At 47.3% G+C, this 19,108-nt stretch overlaps 1 protein-coding gene across 8 annotated transcripts in view; it reads left to right on the plus strand.

Annotated features, from left to right (window-relative positions):
* Positions 1-19,108, plus strand: part of WDR27 (WD repeat domain 27) — a 246,079-nt gene that overhangs the window by 63,964 nt on the left and 163,007 nt on the right. For 7 of the 8 annotated variants that reach the window (XM_073022250.1, XM_073022253.1, XM_038001231.2 and 4 more), the window contains 3 exons: positions 24-157; positions 1,986-2,083; positions 3,440-3,561. In XM_073022250.1, coding sequence (XP_072878351.1) covers positions 24-157; positions 1,986-2,083; positions 3,440-3,561 — 354 coding nt within the window. Of the gene's footprint in view, positions 1-23; positions 158-1,985; positions 2,084-3,340; positions 3,562-19,108 lie in introns of those variants that run through there. The other variant, XM_073022254.1, reaches the window with a different exon arrangement.

Genomic DNA, 19,108 nt, shown 5'->3' on the forward strand with positions numbered 1-19,108 from the left:
ATAATTACTGATTTGCATTACAGGGCAGAGACATGTTTTCTAAACCGATACAGTCTGCACAGTTTTATTATATAGATTCCTTTATATTGTTGTCTTCTGGTCCTGAATTTCAGCTACTGAAGTATCACATTGACACTTGCAAAGATGAGATGAAGAGGTAGGCACCCCTCCACCCTGTGCATTAGTTTTAGATCAGAGGAAGCCGTTTCAATAATGTGATGTTGAAAAGGTATTTACATTTTAAAAAGTTGCCCCAAATTTAATAATGACCTCATATCACTAAACTCCTGATGAGAGGAAATTATCCAGATCCTACGCATTTTAAACCTCCCTTTGTATTACTATGTGCGGGGCCTTTGGCATGACAGAATGCGAGAATCGGGGGGATTTGAGGAACCTCAGTTATCATCTCGGCTCTGCAGCTATTGAAGTGATGTTACGTGGGACAAATACTATTGATAATACAAAGTTAAATTATGAACTATTTCAAATATATACATATATATGGGGAATAATAAATATCTCCTTAGCTACACTTAGCTTGGACAAGTATTAATATTTCACTGTCTTTGTTTTCCATAATTTTTAAAGAAAGAAAATATTACAGAGGGAATTAGGAACCTGTCTCCCAGTCCTGTCCGCTTCCCTTTTTCCTTTTTTTAAGATTGGTGTGTTTGGTCGTAGTTTTATATTTTTGCTGTATTTCTATGTATTCATGTCTTTTTTTTTTTTTTTTTTTTTTTTTTGCGTGTAACATAAGCACACCTTTCTTAATCAAAGTTATGTTTCTGAGATGTGTGACTTCAGTTTGTTAATTGGGGCGAGTGCCCTGCGGTCGGAATGGGCACCGCGTCTGCCTGCTTCTCTCGTGGAAGGATGTCGGGTTGGGACCTGCAAAGGATTGGGTCTCCCAGCCAATAGACAGGCTTACAGGGAATCCCTGGTCTCAATGAGAGCGTCCCCACTCTCATCTGTCCCGTGTCACAGCTTCCCAGGAGTGACTTCTGGCCTGTGCTGGGTCAGGTTGTACGCAGAGGAAGGGCTCCAGGACCCAGCGGCTCCCTCCTGTGGCCCCTCCCTCAGCCTTGTCTTCGGAGATGCCTGGGACTTTCAGTCCTAAAGTTTGTTTGTTTGTTTGTTTGTTTTTGAGATGGAGTCTCGCTCTGTCGCCAGGCTGAAATGCAATAGTGAGATCTTGGCTCACCACAACCTCTGCCTCCCGGGTTCAAGTGATTCTCCTGCCTCAGCCTCCCAAGTAGCTGGGATTACAGGCGCCCCCCACCACACCTGGCTAATTTTTGTACTTTTAGTAGAGACGGGGTTTCACTATGTTGGTCAGGCTGGTCTCGAACTCCTGACCTTGTGATCTGTGTGCCTTGGCCTCCCAAAGTGCTAGGATTACAGGTATGAGCCACCACACCTGGCCTGAAGTTTATTTTTACTTACCAGGAGCGAGCTTCATAGATCAGCTCATGTCACAGGCTTCCCGTCTCGGCTGGCACAGCCCTTTGCCCCTGAGAGTTGGCGGCTTCTCTTCTTGTTCTTGCCTCCTCTTTCTGATCTTGTGGGACTTCCTCTTAGAGATCACTTTGCAGCCACTTCAGTTGGGTTTCGGAAGGTAGCGAAGCTGAAGCATGTGTTCAGTTATATGTAGCGGGAGATGGGCAGGTTTTTCTAAGCATACACGGAAATACCCTATAGTAAAAGGCTGGTGCATTTGACCACAGACTGAAGGAGGAGGAGGAGGTGGGGGATCTTTCGTATGTCAGAAATCACCACAAATAATTAGATGTTAATAGAAAAACAGTTTTTTTTCCCTAAAGAAAAATCAAGGTAGCTAATTCACTTTTTCCCTCAGTATCATAAAATGTGACTTTTAAAGTGATATGAAAACTTTCTTTTCATGTTTAATGTTTTTAAACATAAGATATTTAGTGTAGTGGAAGGAAAGCAAGAAGATTGATCATCTTGATTTTCTCTTCCAGATATAAACAGAAGAGCAAGTCCAAGCTGATTTGCAGGCTCTCCACGACGGGTGCAGTAGACATGACCAGTCTATCAGCAGTCAACGACTTTTATTCCCGTATCCTTTCTCCCAGATCCTGGTAGGGTTTTACGCCCTGAGTGTCATTCCTCTGGCAGAGGTGTGTGCTGAGCATCTCATGAGTGTCAGGCATTGTGTGTGGCTCCGGGAATACACGGACCCTTCTCATGGAGCTCGCTGTCCTTGTGTTAATTGTACGTGCTAATAATTCATCTCAATATTCAGAAAGGGCCTCAAAGGAAAAAGAAACCTGAGTGCCACATAGCTCATGCCGTCCAGCAGGTGGGCTGACCTGGCACTTCTGCTCTGGACTTTGTTGACTAATGTCTAGTAATGTAATTATTCTATCTCGTCTGCAGAGCTGGCAAAAATCATAGCAAACTGTTCAAAATAATATGAAATGGAATCCAGAACTTTAATTTTTGAGATTTTTATGGCTAACACCATTGCTTTTAATTTTCAAAGTTGATTTTAATTTATTTAGGGGAAAAGCTCCAGATCTTTAGGAATTCATTGTATAAAGTTTTAGTTTACTCAAAGTTCAGTCTAAGTTGAACTCTATTGGAGGGTTTTATAGTTGAACTAAAATAAAGTGGTAGGAGGTTGTAGTATGTTTTAGTTAGAAATGTGGTAATTTCATGCTAGAATTGGTGCTAAAATACCTAGCAGAAATAAGAAATATGTCATTAGGATTACTTTAGCTTAAATGATGGTTTCTGGAATACAAGGATACTAGAGTCAAGAGTAGTCCAGCGCTAACACCAGCATTACAGGTCTCTCGACTCCAGTGCACCTGTGTTCCCACCACATATGCTCATTACTGCAGCATTCAGGGCTGAGCATTGAGGCTTGGGGGTGGGTGCTGGTGGTCACGCGAGCCCTAAATGTATACACTGCTCCTCATAGGTCAAGTTTATGAAGCATGTCACGGTCACCTGCCAACATGGCACTCTCTGGGTTATGTCTCCCCTTGTGAGGCCTGCCCCAGGTGCTGTCACCCACTCTGTGGATCTGTCTAATCTTAGTTCAGTCCTTTCTTCTGAGTGCAGTGTCTACATATTCAATTATTTGACGTCTGATTTGGGTGTTTCATGGGCATCTCAAATACCACGTATCTAAAGCTGGAACTCCCACTTCAAAACAGGCACTGAGGTGGTCTCCCTTTCCCTAAGCAGCTCCCCAACCCCGCCCACCTGCTCTTCCCAATGCCTGGGGCCAGATGGGGTGGGGCTGGAGTGGGCTCAGGACGTTTCAGGCGGAACTTCAGAAATTCTTAACTAGTCATCCATTCTTGAGTCTTCTAATATTCCAAAGTTTTTATTAGTAAAAGAGATGGACTGTCCCTTCCCCATGGGTACGAGTGTTGAGAGGAGCTCCCTAACTGGATTATCGCAGACATCGTTCTCGCAGCTGGCCGGAACAGGACTGTGGAAGTGTTCGACCTCAACGCCGGCTGCAGTGCAGCGGTGATAGCAGAAGCCCACTCGCGGCCTGTCCATCAAATCTGCCAAAATAAAGTGAGTCAGTTTTTGGATAATATACATCATCTGTACAACTATGTGTTTAAAGCATTTCACAGATACAAATGTATGATGCCATTTTAGCAGTGTTTGCTACCAAATTCAATGTTAATTTTTATTGATCATTAATTATTCGAAGCCTCGATGTTTGGCCCTAGGACATACTTTAGTATGATGTTGAATGTTAAGTTTTGTACTTTTGTGTTTGACTATTTTATAGGCTCATACTAAGATTTTACTAGGAAAACATTCTCACATAAAACTTTATAGGGTTGCGTATTTTCAGCAATAGTGGATTGCGTGGTAGACACATAGGTTCTACGGCCTGTGGGGCAGCCTTGCTAAATCAATAGCTTTTTTTGAAGGTGGAGGCTGTTGGATACAGCCAGTCCATTTTGACAGAGACAAAGTTTACAAATATCCACAGCAATGGGTTCAAAGGTTGGCATTACAGGAGAGACATTTGATGAATTCATTGTCTGATAGCTGCATGGTTCAAAAGACACTTGGTTACCCAAGAGGGGGTCTAAGTCTTGGGAACAAAACTGCATTTCTTAGGACTAAAACTGTAATTTTGGTTGTTGATACGCCCGGAAAGGTTTTCCAAGTCAAGGATTTAACTTACAATGCCTCTGGCATTTATATTATGATTCAGGGTATCATTTTGCTAAGTGAAGTATTGCAACGTTGGTTAAACAGACTTTGTTATCCACAAGTTAACACATTTTGCATCTTTTTTTTTTTTTTTTTTGAGAGAAAGTCTCACTCTGTCACCCAGGTGGGAGTGCAGTGGCACTATCTCCGCTCACTGCAACCTCTGCTTTCCTGGGTTCAGGCGATTCTCCTGCCTCAGCCTCCTGAGTAGCTGGGATTACAGGCATGAACCACCATGCCCGGCTAATTGTTTTTGGTATTTTTAGTAGAGACGGGGTTTCATCATGTTGGCCAGGCTGGTCTCGAACTCCTGACCTCGTGATCAGCCTGCCTCAGCCTCCCAAAGTGCAGGGATTACAGGCGTGAACCACCGTGCCCGGCCCACATTTTGAATCTTTAAATTTCTGTTTAACAGGACAGGTATGGTCTGATTATAAAGTTTTTAAATCAGTTCAAATTGGAAAGAGCAAAGATTCTAGGCTGTTAAGTTAAATTACATTGAAGCAGATTTGTTCCTGCATCTCGTCTGGATAAAGGGGAGATGGAGGTGTCAGGGCCACAGGAAGACTTTGTTAATGGGTGCAGCATGAGAGACCCTGGGATTCAGAGGCTCCGTGTCCAGGAAGATGGTCTCCCTACATGTCGGTCTGGATGGCTCTTCAGAGAGGCAGATCCAGGGACTTGGCAGTGTGGGGTAGTCAGAGCTTTGGAGGTCAGGAAGACGCCTGGGGAAGCTGCCTGTGGAGGCGAAGCCGACCTCCGTGCCCTCCCTGTGGGGTAGCCTTGGTTGGAGAAGTGGGGGTTTAAAGGCTCTGATAGGCATCTTTATCTTGCCTTCCTTTTAATCTTCCACCCGTCCACCACCCAGTTCATCAATAGGACATTTCAAGTTTCAATAGGAGAAGGCTTTTCTGGTTTGAATAACACCACGGAAATACCAGCTTGCAGAGAGTTGTTGGAGAAAAGATTATTCTTCTGCATTTTCCCTTTTTGTTTAGATGCTTCCTGCATATAAACCAGAGCAAACATGTTTTTAAACACTGCAGTGGGTCTGTCAGATGAATGAAGGAATCCCTTTGAAGAATTCTGTAACTTCTTTATGAGGCTATTAAAATGGCACACTCCACAAACCAAGTGCGAATTAGTTGAATCACTGCTGTGTGTAATACTCCAGGTTTCTATGTTTTCTGGGAAAGCTGTGAAGGAAAAAGAAGTCAGTTTGGTAATCGACAATGAGAATAGGCAGCACTGTTGGTATTTGAGAGCCGTGATCTGATGCTACTAATTTCACAGTAAGATCTGTCAAGATTAGGCAAAGATTTGATTATTAGATTTTATATATTTCTGGGCTTTTAAATGAATTTAATAATTGAGTTATTAACTTTTAAAATGATTGTTAGCCTAATACCCATCTTATTTGTTTTTTCTTCTTTCTTCTTCTTCTTCTTTTTTTTTTGAGATGGAGTCTTGCTCTGTCGCCCTGGCTGGAGTGCAGTGCCATGATCTCAGCTCACTGCAACCTCCACCTCCCGGGTTCCAGCGATTCTCCTGCCTCAGGCTCCCAAGTAGCTGGGTTTACAGGCACGTGCCACAACCCTTGGCTAATTTTTGTACTTTTAGTAGAGACGGAGTTTCACCATGTTGGCCAGGCTAGTCTTGAACTCCTGACCTCGTGATCCGCCCGCCTTGGCCTCCCAGAGTGCTGGGATTACAGGTGTGAGCCACTGCACCCAGCCAACCCATGTTATTTTTTAGGTATTATGATTCCTTTTAAATTCAAGTGCAGCTTAATGAGATATCAATAGCTAATATTTGGATGTAGAATGTTAAAGTATAAGTCTGACCTACTAAATTTATTTAGGAAACGTGCACGCAAAGACGTTTGACTTTAAGATACCTGAGTGCAGACTAGGGTTTGCACCGTCTTTCTGTCTGATCTTGGTGGTACCTAGAACCTGGAATCTGCTCCCTTGACATGCGCCGAATTGAACTGTGACTTGCTGTTACCAACAGAAAGCAAAGGATTGGATTCTTTGTACAAGAAAGTAGATGTAAATCTAGAGAAGAAATGGTTTCTTAAAAAGACTCGTCAGCATGTAGATTGCAGAGGTTAAAGTTTGACAAATAGTATTTGAAATTTGTTGATGTATTATTCTCCAAATGCAGTGTATAAAAATTTATCTAAAGATACAGATTGCTAACAAGGAAAGTCTCTCCGGAGATGTTGTGCAGTTGTCTGTCTGGTCAGTTTTTCTAAAGTCTGTGAGTCTTTAGATAATACAGTTAAGTGAGAATTGGCTAAATTTCCCGAATATCGTCATTCTTGAGTTTAAAAATTTCAGTTGTGAAGATAAATGAATCTTATACGTGAAATTTCTTTCATGTTGTAAATTTTACATTTTTTTTTTTTTTGAGGTGAGGTCTCGCTCTTGTCGCCCAGGCTGGAGTGCACTTGCGTGATCTTGGCTCACTGCAACCTTCGCCTCCTGGGTTCAAGGATTCTCCTTCCTCAGCCTCCCAAGTAGCTGGGATTACAGGCACGTGCCCCTATGCCTGGCTAAATTTTGTAGTTTTAGTAGAGAGAGGATTTCACCATGTTGGCCAGGCTGGTCTCAAACTCCTCACCTCAGGTGATCTGCCTGCCTTGGCCTCCCAAAGTGCTGGGATTACAAGCATGAGCCACTGCTCCCAGCCAATTTTACATTTAAAACATATTTCTTACCATGCTTTTTGACACTTGCTGCTTCTTGTCTCAAACATTGTCAATTATTAGAAAAAATATTTCCTAGTTCATTTAATTTTTGTATTGGTTGTGCATGACTCTTATTAAAGGTGGTCATTGCAAAGCCAATTATAATTTATTTTTGGTGTTTGGAAAATGGTCTGTCAGCATTTCCATTATAAATCCCTATTTTCTTTCTCTTTTTGTTCTTTTCTTTATGGGGTTTATGACAGAGCCATGAAACTTGGTCTAGATTAAAACTTGGCCTATTAGAGCTCAGTCTGAGATTTTTTTCAATTTAGTTCCCAAATTTGTTTTAAATTGTTTCAGATGTTTAGGTTGCAAATGCAAAATATGATTTCAAAGTTTTCAATGCTTTCTAATTTATAACTTAAAAAATAACATGCGAGGTTTAAGATAATGGTAAAGATAATTCTTTTAACTTTAGCTAACCAATTTTCTAATATTTTCAAGAGAATTATTTTGGAAAATAATATGATGCTATTTGGTGTGATCTTGCAATTTTGTTTCCTTTCCTGTCTGTTCCCGTTTCATAATAGAAGAGTTTCTAACCTTTTGCATATATAAAGCTTTTCTCTGTTAAAGGGTTAAATGTATGTAAATCTCTTAGCATGTGCTAAGTGCACCTGCCTGGTCACTGTGGTGGCTCCCCGTGCACACTGCCAAGGGAGGAGGACGGAGGCGCTGGGCCTGGCTCGCCTCGGGAGCCTGTGGACAGCAGGCATAGTGAATTCCACAGTCTGATACCTGTTTTTCCTCTCTTCCTCTAGTGCTAATTTCATTTTGGCTTCTTTGGGGTATTATCTTTTATTTCAATAACTGAGGAGACTTGAGGAGCCAGATGAGACTGTGTTTACATTTAACTTTTTTCTGACTTTTAAAATATGTTGTATTGGAAGCAGCATATTAGATTTTTTAGAATAATTCAAGCCCTAAAATAGTATTGACTTGGAGAATGAAGATACAGGAAGTGAGTTGGTAGCATAATTAAGATTTGTTTTTAGAAAGGTGTTTATATTTTGTTGGCTTGATTGTAATACATTTATTTTCAAGACTTAAAGCATCAAATTTCATTCTTGTCCCATTTAATTTACTGTAATGAACGTGTTGGTTCTAAATATATGTCAGAAATCAGCAATGATGATGATGAGGAGTTAACGAGGAAATCGTGAAGGAGGACTGTTACGAATTACAGTGATGTTGGAGGACCGGCCATGAATGACGGCAACTGTGGCCTTTCAGATCAGAACTCTGCTCTTCTTACGAGGAAATGAGAAATGTGCCGTCAGGAGAAGGGCGGCTGCTGATGTGTTGTAGTGAGGACTCTTTAGAGTCCAGGTTTGCAGCTCCTCGGAGGCACAGGCACTGCCCAGGGGTGCCGTTGGCGTCCACAGCAGAGCATCCTTGTGCCCAGTCCGCCGGGAGACTTCTGCCTTTATCCGTTTTACACATTGGATGACCGCACGGCTTCTTGAAGGGCTGGTTCTGTGTGTCTAAAAACACTGCAGTGAAGGGCGACCGTTTCGGCGCGGAAGTGCACTGTTGTGGGGCAAGGGCCTCATCTGCTCACTCACGGATGTGGAGTGAGCGCGTTCTGAGCCGCACGGTGCAGACTCGTGTGGAAAGCATCGCGGTGTCGTCCTCAGGATCACCTTCTGAGTCAGAGGCAGGAGGTGTATTCAGTTTACCAAGTGGTCTGTGGGGCCTCTGAACAAGGTGGGGGCAGGGAAAGTGTTCCCCAGGAGGTGGTCCTGGGCTGAGCCTTGAAGGAGGAGGGGACAGCTGTACCAGCTAGAGGGGCCCGGGCCTGACCCCCCACCGCCCACTGTGTGGCCCAGAGAAGGCAGCAGGAGCCCGGCAGTGCCTGCTGTGTTTTGTACCCGGCCCCACAGGCAATGCAGCACCCCTCGGCTGGTGCCTCTGCACCCACCCCGCTTACCACAGCACAGCCCCTCTGTCACCCTCTGTGGGTGTGCAGACCTCAGGAAGGTGACACTGCACCCGCATAGGTGCAGGTGTGGGAGGCCTAGTGCTGCCATCTTCTGTCCCACCTGCGGCCTGCAGTTGCTCCCCAGCAACTGTCCCCACAGGCTTGTCTCCGCCCATCACCACCCGCTGTTGACCTGTGCCTTCAAAACCCTATCCGGGTCATTTTTATCTTCCCTGCCAGTTCTTCAGAGGCCCCAGCAGCTTTTAGGATAAAAGCCCAAGGCTGCATGCAGACCCTGCGCCGCCTTCTCGTGCCTTGACCCCGTCAGTGTCCTTGGTGATGCCTCAGACCCAGTCGCAAGCTGTGGGCCCACATGAAGCCTGGGTTGCTGGGCTGGGCGATTCTCTCAGGCCCCAGTCAGCTTCTGTGGTGGCCTGGACAGTCACAGGAGGGCATCGGGGCCTGCTCCTGTGTGACACACATGCTCTACCTGCCAAGAAGAGGCCTGCTTTGTCCTCAGAGTCGCACCATCATGAACGTGGAGCATGGGGCATCCTCATCCCCCCAGAGCCCCAGACGGAGTGGGGGTGAGATCTGAGCAGGCACCACCGGCACCTAAGCTCTGACCCCACAGAGCAGCTGAGGCTCCACACTGGCTTTCCAACTGCACCCACCTGACGATGAACGGTGAACGGGGCTGACTCTGAAACACAGGATTGACCCCTTCAGGCCTGGTCCCTGGCACTTCAGCCCAGGGCTCTCAGAAGGTGGAGCTGAGCGTCCACCAGCTGCACTCTGTGCTTCTGCTCTGTGGCCTGGGTCACAGGCAAACCCAACTGTCCAGGCTCAGTCTCCACTACCTCCCGAGGAGGCCTCCCTGGCCTCTCAGTAGTTGGACTTGGCCCCTTGCTTGGTCTTGTGCCTACACTGCTGTTCCAGGGCTCATCAGTGCATTTAGAATGACGTGTGGTTAATCCTCTCTCCTGTGAGATTCTCACCTTGAGGTCAGAGCCATCCCTTACTAGCATACAGTCGGCGCCCAAAAATTGCTTGCTTAGTCCAAGCCCAATCCTGGCAGTTTTAAGGGGCCTATTTGAGTTGCAACCATTGGATCTGCCTTCCTTTTTCAGTTGGGCCATCATTTACCCACAAGAGCTCCATGACCTGCTGCTGGCGTGGGCACTCCAGGGCTCAACCTTTGGCTTTCCCTGGTGGTGACGTGAGAGAAGCAGCTACATGTGTGTTTATTCCAGATGCCAAATGAAGCCTCGAACAAGAGTTTCATCTTGCACCAGAAATCAGCAGATGTTGGCAAGGATGTGGAGAAAAGGGAACACTTAAGACACTGTGGGTGGGAGTCTAAATTAGTACAAATTAGAACTAATTTTTTCTATGGAAAACAGGATGGAGATTTCTCAAAGAACTAAAAATAGAACTACCATTGGATCCAGAAATCCCACGACAGGGCACCGACCCATAGGAAAAGAAATCATTGCATAAAAAAGATGCCTGTAGGTCAGGCGTGGTGGCTCAAGCCTGTAATCCCAGCACTTTGGGAGGCCGAGACGGGCGGATCACGAGGTCAGGGATCGAGACCATCCTGGCTAACACGGTGAAACCCTGTCTCTACTAAAAAATACAAAAAAACTAGCTGGGCGAGGTGGCGGGCGCCTGTAGTCCCAGTTACTCGAGAGGCTGAGGCAGGAGAATGGCGTAAACCCGGGAGGCGGAGCTTGCAGAGAGCTGAGATCCGGCCACTGCACTCCAGACTGGGCGACAGAGCGAGACTCCGTCTCAAAAAAAAAAAAAAAAAAAAAAAAAAAAGATGCCTGCAGTCTTGTATGTTTATTGCAGCACGATTCACAATCCCAAAGTTGTGGAATCAAACTAAGTGTCTGTCAACAGAGGAATGGATAAAGAGCATGTGATACAGACACACAGTGGAACACTACTCAGCCATAACAAGAATGAAATCAGGTCTTATGCAGCTCCAGTGGTTGGAACTGGAGGCCACTGTCTTAAACCACTCAGAAACAGAAAGTTAAATCCCATGTTCTCACTTACAGGTGGGGTAAATATTGTGCACACGTGGACTTGGTGGGATAAAAGACACTGGAGACTTGGAGGTGAGAGGGTGGGAGGGAGGTGAGGGATGAGAAATGAAGGGGTACCGTGTACAATATTCGGGTGATGGCTACACTGAAGCCCAGGCTTCCCCACTACACAATATGTCTGTTGACAAAAAGAGTCAAACTCTGTAAAATATTCGAAGACATTTATTCTGAGACTAATATGAGTGAGCATGGCCCCCGTGACACAGCCCCCAGGAGGTCCTGAGAATGTGTGCCAAGGTGGTCGGGGAGCAGCTTGGTTTTATATATTTTAGGGAGGCAGGAGACATCAATCAAATACATTTCAGAAATACATGAGTTTGGTCCAGAAAGGGGGAACAACTCAAAGCTGGTGGGTGTGTGGGGGGCTTTCAGGCTCTAGGTAAATGGAAACATTTTCTAGTTGACAATTGGTTAAGTTTCCGTGAAGACCTGGGTTCAGTAGAAAGGAAATGTTCAGGTTAAGATACAAGATTGTGGAGACCAATATTCTTTTTGAAGTCTCATAGTGGCTGCCCTTAGAGACAATAGGTGACAAATATTTCCTATTCAGACCTTTAAAAGGTGCTAGAGTCTTAATCTCTTTAGGATTGGGAGGGCTTGGAAGAAAGAAATCTAGCTATGTGAGCAGAGATTCTTCCCAGATGCACATTTTCCCCCACAAAGGACAGCTTTGCAGGGCCGTTTCAAGATACGGCAAAGAAACATATTTTAGAGTAAAATATTTGGATTTTCTTCCTTGTCTCATAGTATTATGCCAGAGTCAGGTTGGAAAGTCAGGCATCATGATATATAGGGTTAAGTAAAACCCATCTGGTGAGAATTGATGGTTTGTAGAACATGACTCCCCAGATTTGGGCAAGATAAAAAAAATCAGAGTGGACCAGGCAGGGTGGCTCACACCTGCAATCCCAGCACTTTGGGAGGCCGAGGCGGATGGATCATGAGGTCAGGAGTTCGAGATCGGCCTGACCAACATAGTGAACCCTGTCTCTACTAAAAATACAGAAATTAGCCAGGCGTGGTGGTGTGCACCTGTAATCCTAGCTACTGGGGAAGCTGAGGCAGGAGAATCGCTTGAACCTGGGAGGCGGAGGTTGCGGTGAGCTGAGATCATGCCATTGCACTCCAGCCTGGGTGACAGAGCCAGACTCTTGTTTCAGAAAAAAAAAAAAAAAAAAAAAAAAAAAAAAACGGAGAGGAAAACTTTAACAAGCATTTGAAGGAGGAAGATGTGCTTTCTGTAAATAGTAGGAGACAATTCATAGAAAGCATCTGTAGGTACTGTCACACACTTACTCATTGGAGCATCAGATGGCTTTTTATTTTCCTACATTCTTGACTCAAAAAAACCTTTGAAACTATTATTACTAAATAAACTTTAGACTGGTAAGTGCTGTTTCGGTATTTCCAGTAAACCACTAGACACGGCAGCGGGAAAGTCATCCCGGCCTGACGGCATCGTTGTTCTGGAGCCACCGACAGGGCGTGAACCCCACACTTCATCCTGCTCTTGGGCAAGTGTTTCCAAACCCGCTGCTCCACTGTGTCAGGGACAAGAAAACTTCAGTGAGCTAACCGAGACCATCCTTATTTATGTATTAATATTCCATTGGTCTCATTAGATGTTAAAAGTCAAAATGAGTTTCATTTTTGTGGAAATTCTATGAATTGGCTCTACATCCTGTGTGTTCAGCCTTCAGTTGTCGACAGGCTGTGGGCCCCCTACCTGTAGGGTCTCCTGCTAACTCTAGGCTGAACCATCAGGGCCTCTGAAGTCATTCCCCCGGGGAAGGAAGGACAAGGAAGCAGGTGTGGACTTGCGGCGGTCTCTGCTCAGGCAAATCTCCTCCCTGAGGCCCGCGGCAGTCAGGAGTTGCGTCTGAATGAGAACCCCATGCTGACCCCTCCGTAAGGGCGGTCCCTGCCCCATTACCTGGTGACAGGTCCCCTCGGTGGATGGGCCGGGCCCTGAGGGTGAGGGCTGCCACCGTTGGCCGCCCAGCCAGGCTGTGGGACGGCTGCTGTTGTACTCCCCGTGCTCTGACTCTGGAACTCGTGTTCCTGGTCTCGTGCCATCTACCTGGGGCCGCATGGACACACGTCTCGAGTTTTTCATCCCATGGGGTTGCATGGCCGTGGCTCACGTGTATTGTGGGTCAGGCATCCGTCACAGGCCACAGCCAGGGCTCTGTAGTTGACGGTCGGCTGAGCTCTCTTCTTGGTGGTTGTCAGACTCTCATGGGAAAGTTAGTTAATTAAATTGGTTACTTTATCCTTTTTATTTCTAATCAAATTAATGAAGTTTTCTTTAGTTATTAGAGAACTTGGCAGGTCACCTGGCTCCCTGGAAATGGTCGGTGGCCGTTTTCGATTTAGGTCCTGTATGTCCCTGGCTGGGCTGAGGGGGATGGGGGATGGCGCCAGGGCACAGCCCAGCCTCCCTCCGGCTCCCTAAGGAGTTCCGAGTGGACCCGAGCGTTTCATTCGCTAAGTCCCTCGAGCTTGAGAGAGGCGCGTGAGGGGCTGCACTCTGGTGAGCTTCGAATCTCCTTTTGCACATCTGGAAGGTTCTTGTAGGTGTTCTTTGTCCTCAGATCCAGGGTGTACCTGACACCACATACCACACACCTGATGCCGCACACCTGACGCCACACACCTGACACTGCACACCTGACGCCACACACCTGATGCCTCACACCTGATGCCGCACACCCGACACCACACACCTGATGCCGCACACCTGACGCTACACACCTGATGCTACACACCTGACGCCGCACACCTGACGCCGCACACCTGATGCCACACACCACACACCTGACGCCGCACACCTGACGCCGCACACCTGACGCCGCACACCTGACGCCGCACACCTGACACTACACGCCTGACGCCGCACACCTGACGCCGCACACCTGATGCCACACACCACACAACTGACGCCACACACCTGACGCTGCACGCCTGACGCCGCACACCTGACGCCGCACGCCTGACGCCGCACACCTGACGCCGCACACCTGATGCCACACACCTGACGCCGCACACCTGACGCCGCACACCTGATGCCACACACCTGACGCCGCACACCTGACGCCGCACACCTGACACTACACGCCTGACGCCGCACACCTGACGCCGCACACCTGATGCCACACACCACACAACTGACGCCACACACCTGACGCCGCACGCCTGACGCCGCACGCCTGACGCCGCACACCTGACGCCGCACACCTGATGCCACACACCACACAACTGACGCCACACACCTAACGCCGCACACCTGACGCCGCACACCTGACGCCGCACACCTGATGCCACACACCACACAACTGACGCCACACACCTAACGCCACACACCTGACGCCGCACGCCTGACGCCGCACACCTGACGCCGCACACCTGACGCCGCACGCCTGACGCCGCACACCTGACGCCGCACACCTGATGCCACACACCACACAACTGACGCCACACACCTAACGCCGCACACCTGACGCCGCACACCTGACGCCGCACACCTGATGCCACACACCACACAACTGACGCCACACACCTGACGCCGCACACCTGACGCCGCACACCTGACACTACACGCCTGACGCCGCACACCTGACACTGCACACCTGATGCCACACACCACACACCTGATGCCGCACACCTGACGCCGCACACCTGACGCCGCACACCTGACGCCGCACACCTGACGCCGCACACCTGATGCCACACACCACACAACTGACGCCACACACCTGACGCCGCACACCTGACGCCGCACACCTGACACTACACGCCTGACGCCGCACACCTGACACTGCACACCTGATGCCACACACCACACACCTGATGCCGCACACCTGACGCCGCACACCTGATGCCACACACCACACAACTGACGCCACACACCTAACGCCGCACACCTGACGCCGCACACCTGACACTACACGCCTGACGCCGCACACCTGACACTGCACACCTGATGCCACACACCACACACCTGATGCCACACACCTGACGCCGCACACCTGACGCCGCACACCTGACGCCGCACACCTGACGCCACACACCACACAACTGACGCCACACACCTGACGCCGCACACCTGACGCCGCACACCTGACACTACACGCCTGACGCCGCACACCTGACACTGCACACCTGATGCCACACACCACACACCTGATGCCGCACACCTGACGCCGCACACCTGATGCCACACACCACACAACTGACGCCACACACCTAACGCCGCACACCTGACGCCGCACACCTGACACTACACGCCTGACGCCGCACACCTGACACTGCACACCTGATGCCACACACCACACACCTGATGCCGCACACCTGACGCCGCACACCTGATGCCACACACCACACAACTGACGCCACACACCTAACGCCGCACACCTGACGCCGCACACCTGACACTACACGCCTGACGCCGCACACCTGACACTGCACACCTGATGCCACACACCACACAACTGATGCCGCACACCTGATGCCACACACCTGATGCCTCACACCTGAGGCCACACGCTGCACGTGGTGTCTCCAGGGCCCCTTGTCCGCGATCCTCTGTGTCTAGTGCTCACCACACCTTGTGGGTGGCTGCCTGTTTGCTGTTTTTGCTGTTTGTGTTTGTGTTTACTTTCTTTTTGCTCAGGCTGTGGCTCTCATAGGCTCATTTACAATGACCTAGAGAAGGATGCCCTCAGCCAGTGTGAGGAAACCCAGGCCGAGGTTGGCACTGAGTAGCCATTGGGAGGAGTTTTCAATGTGCTGAATCCCATGATTGGGGCCTCACGTGTGTGTGTATCAAAACACCACGCTGTACCCCAAAATATGTGCAGTTATTATGGGTCAATTAAAAACAAAATAAGTAAATGATCAGTTTTTCTTCTAAGTGGTTCAGAATAATTCCTCCCAGATGTGGGTTGTTGATCCTCCCCCAGCATGGTGCTCTCTGGCACCCCGGCTGGACCCTCACTGTCTCTGCATGTGAGTGGGTGTGCAGGCTGTGACTTCTGCATGAAGCCTGCAGGCCCTATGAGTGGTGCTGTCACTGGCTGAGAGCCACAGCCGAGCCACTGGGGTAACTGCCCAACGGTTCACCTTGTCTGCTGCCTAGATAGAGCCAGTTGATCAAGACAGGGGAATTGCAATAGAGAAAGGGTAATTCACACAGAGCCGGCTGTATGGGACATGGAGTTTTATTAGTACTCCAATCAGTCTCCCCAAGAATCTGGGAATGGGAGTTTTTAAGGATAATTTGGTGGGTGGGTGGGGTCAGTGAATCACGAGTTCTGATTGGTAAGGTCAGAGGTGAGATCATCAGGAGTCGAAGCTGTCCTCTTGTGCTGAGTCAGTTCCTGGGTGGGGGCCGCAGGACCAGCTGAACCAGTTTATTAATGGGGTGGGGTACCAGCTGATCCCTTCAGTGCAGGGTCTGCAAAATATCGGAAGCACTGATCTTAGCTTTTACAATAGTGATGTTATCCCCAGGAGCAATTTTGGGTGGCGGGGAGGGGGGTGGTCAGAATCTTGTAGCCTCCAGCTCCGTTACTCCTAAACCATAATTTCTAATCTTTGAGCTAATTTGTAGGTCTTACAAAGGCAGTCTAGTCCCCAGGCAAGAAGGGGCTTTGTTTTGGGAAAGGGTTGTTACCATCTTTGTTTCAAAGTTGAACTATAAACTTAAGTTTCTCCTAAAGTTAGTTTGGCCTCAGCCCAGGAATGAAAAGGACAGCTTGGAGGTTAGAAGCAAGATAGAGTTGGTTAGGTCAGGTTTCTTTCACTGTCTCAGTTATAATTTTGCAATGGCTGTTTCACCGGGACATTTCTCCCGTGTCAAAACCCTGCAGTGCTCTCTTGAGGAGGGACATGGTAAAAATGTTACTTCTTTAAAAAATTTCCTGTTTTTATAGCTCTGGTAAAAATAACGAATAATAGATTTTATGTTAAACTTTGTTTTCAGTCATTTCTTCATCTCTTTGTAGAGATTGTTTTGTTCATATTGTTTTCCAAGTGGTTCTCTTTTTTCTATAAACATTCAGTGAAATGGCCACGAAGAGTAAAGTGTTAACAGTCTGGCTTTGGGCTGAACTGTTAATTCAATACCTGTTCCTAATAACCGTTAAATGTATCACGGCTCATTTCCTCCCACCTTGAATTTGGTTTGTATGTGCGTGTGTGTGAACCCCAAACATCTGAGGCAGGTCTCAGTTAATTTAGAAAGTTTATTTTGCGCAGGTTGAGAACGGGCGCCCTGATGACATGTGCCTGAGGTGGTCGGAGCCCAGTTTGGTTTTATACATTCTAGGGAGACATGAGACATCAGTCGACATACATGAGATGAACATCGCTTCCTCCGGAAAGGTGGGACAACTCGAAGCAAAGGCAGGAAAACACAAATCAGGGAGGGGACCTCCAGGTCCTGGGCAGATAAGGGACAAATGGTTGCATTCTTTTGAGTTTCTCATGAGCCTCTGCAAAGGAGACAATGAGATATGCATTTCTCTCAGTGAGCAGAGGGGTGACTTTGAATAGGATGGGAGGCAGGTTGGCCCTAAGCAGTTCCCAGCTTGACTTTTCCCTTTAGCTTATGATGTGGGGGCCTGGAGATTTATTTTCCTTTCATGATGTGTATGTATGTTCATGTGTATGTTCCTATGTGTGAATGCCTGTGTGTGCATATGTATATATGTGAATACCTGTGTGTGTATATGCGTGAATGCGTGTGTGCGTATGTATATGCATGCATGCATGTGTGTGTATGTATATATGTGTGCATGTGTGTGTATGTATATGTGTGAATATGTGTGTATGTATATACATGAATGCATGTGTGGGTATGTATATGCATGTGTGCATGTGTGTGCGTATGTATATATGTGTGCGTGTATGTATATGTGTGAATATGTGTGTATGTATATGCGTGAATGCATGTGTGTGCATATGTATATGCATGAATGTGTGTGGGTATATGCGTGCATGCTTGTGTATGTATATGCGTGAATGCGTGTGTGGGTATGTATATGTGTGTGTGCATGTGTATGTGTATGTGTGCATGTGTGTGAGTATGTATATGCGTGCGTGCATGTGTGCGTGTGTATATGTGTGAATGCACGTGTATGTGTATGTATATGCGTGCGTCCATGTGTGCATGTGTATATGCATGAATGCATGTGTGCGGATGTATATGCGTGAATGCGTGTGAGTATATGCGGGCGTGCATGTGTGCATATGTATATGCGTTAATGCGTGTGTGGTATGTATATGCACGCGTGCATGTGTGCGTATGTATATGTGTGAATGCGTCTGTGGGTATATGCGTGCGTGTGTGTGTATATGTGTGAATGCACATGTGTGCATATGTATATGCGTACGTGCATTTGTGTGCATATGTATATGCATTGCATGAATGCACGTGTGTGCAAATGTATATGCGTGCATACATGTGTGTGTATATGGAATGCATATATGGGTATGTATGTGCGTGCATGTGTGTATATGTATATGCGAGCATGCATGGGTGTACATATGTATATGTGTGCATGAATGTGTATGCATATGTATATGTGCTTTTAATTCATTAAAGTGCTATTAATTAGTACATTTACAATATCTATTAGCTGCTACTGTGCGCTCGGCAGTGTCCTGTGAATGAAGAGTTAGATGAATGAAGAGAGGGCAGGTCCTTGTGCTGGAGGAATGTATTTTCTTACAAAGGAACAAGTGTATTACACAAGGTCGGGTGCTCTGTGCTGACCGGGTAACTGGAGCAGCAGGTTCATGACACAGGGAAGGGCACCAGGTCTATGTCTGGAGGAGCAGAGTGCAGGAGGTAGGCTGTGTAGTGAAACCGGTGGAGCGGTGGACCTCGAGGCTCTTGTTAACTCAAAATATCTAAGGTTTCAGTCAGTTCAGAAAGTTTATGTCACCAAGGATAAGGATGCACCCAGGACATAGCATCAGGAGGTCCTCACGATGGTGGTCAGGGCACTGCTTGGTTTTATACATTTTAGGGAGACATGAGACATCAATCAATATGTGTAACATGTACCTTGGTTCAGTCAGGTAAAGTGGGATTTGAGG

The sequence above is a fragment of the Chlorocebus sabaeus genome, chromosome 13, assembly GCF_047675955.1.
Source record: "Chlorocebus sabaeus isolate Y175 chromosome 13, mChlSab1.0.hap1, whole genome shotgun sequence".
Classification (NCBI taxonomy): domain Eukaryota; kingdom Metazoa; phylum Chordata; class Mammalia; order Primates; family Cercopithecidae; genus Chlorocebus; species Chlorocebus sabaeus.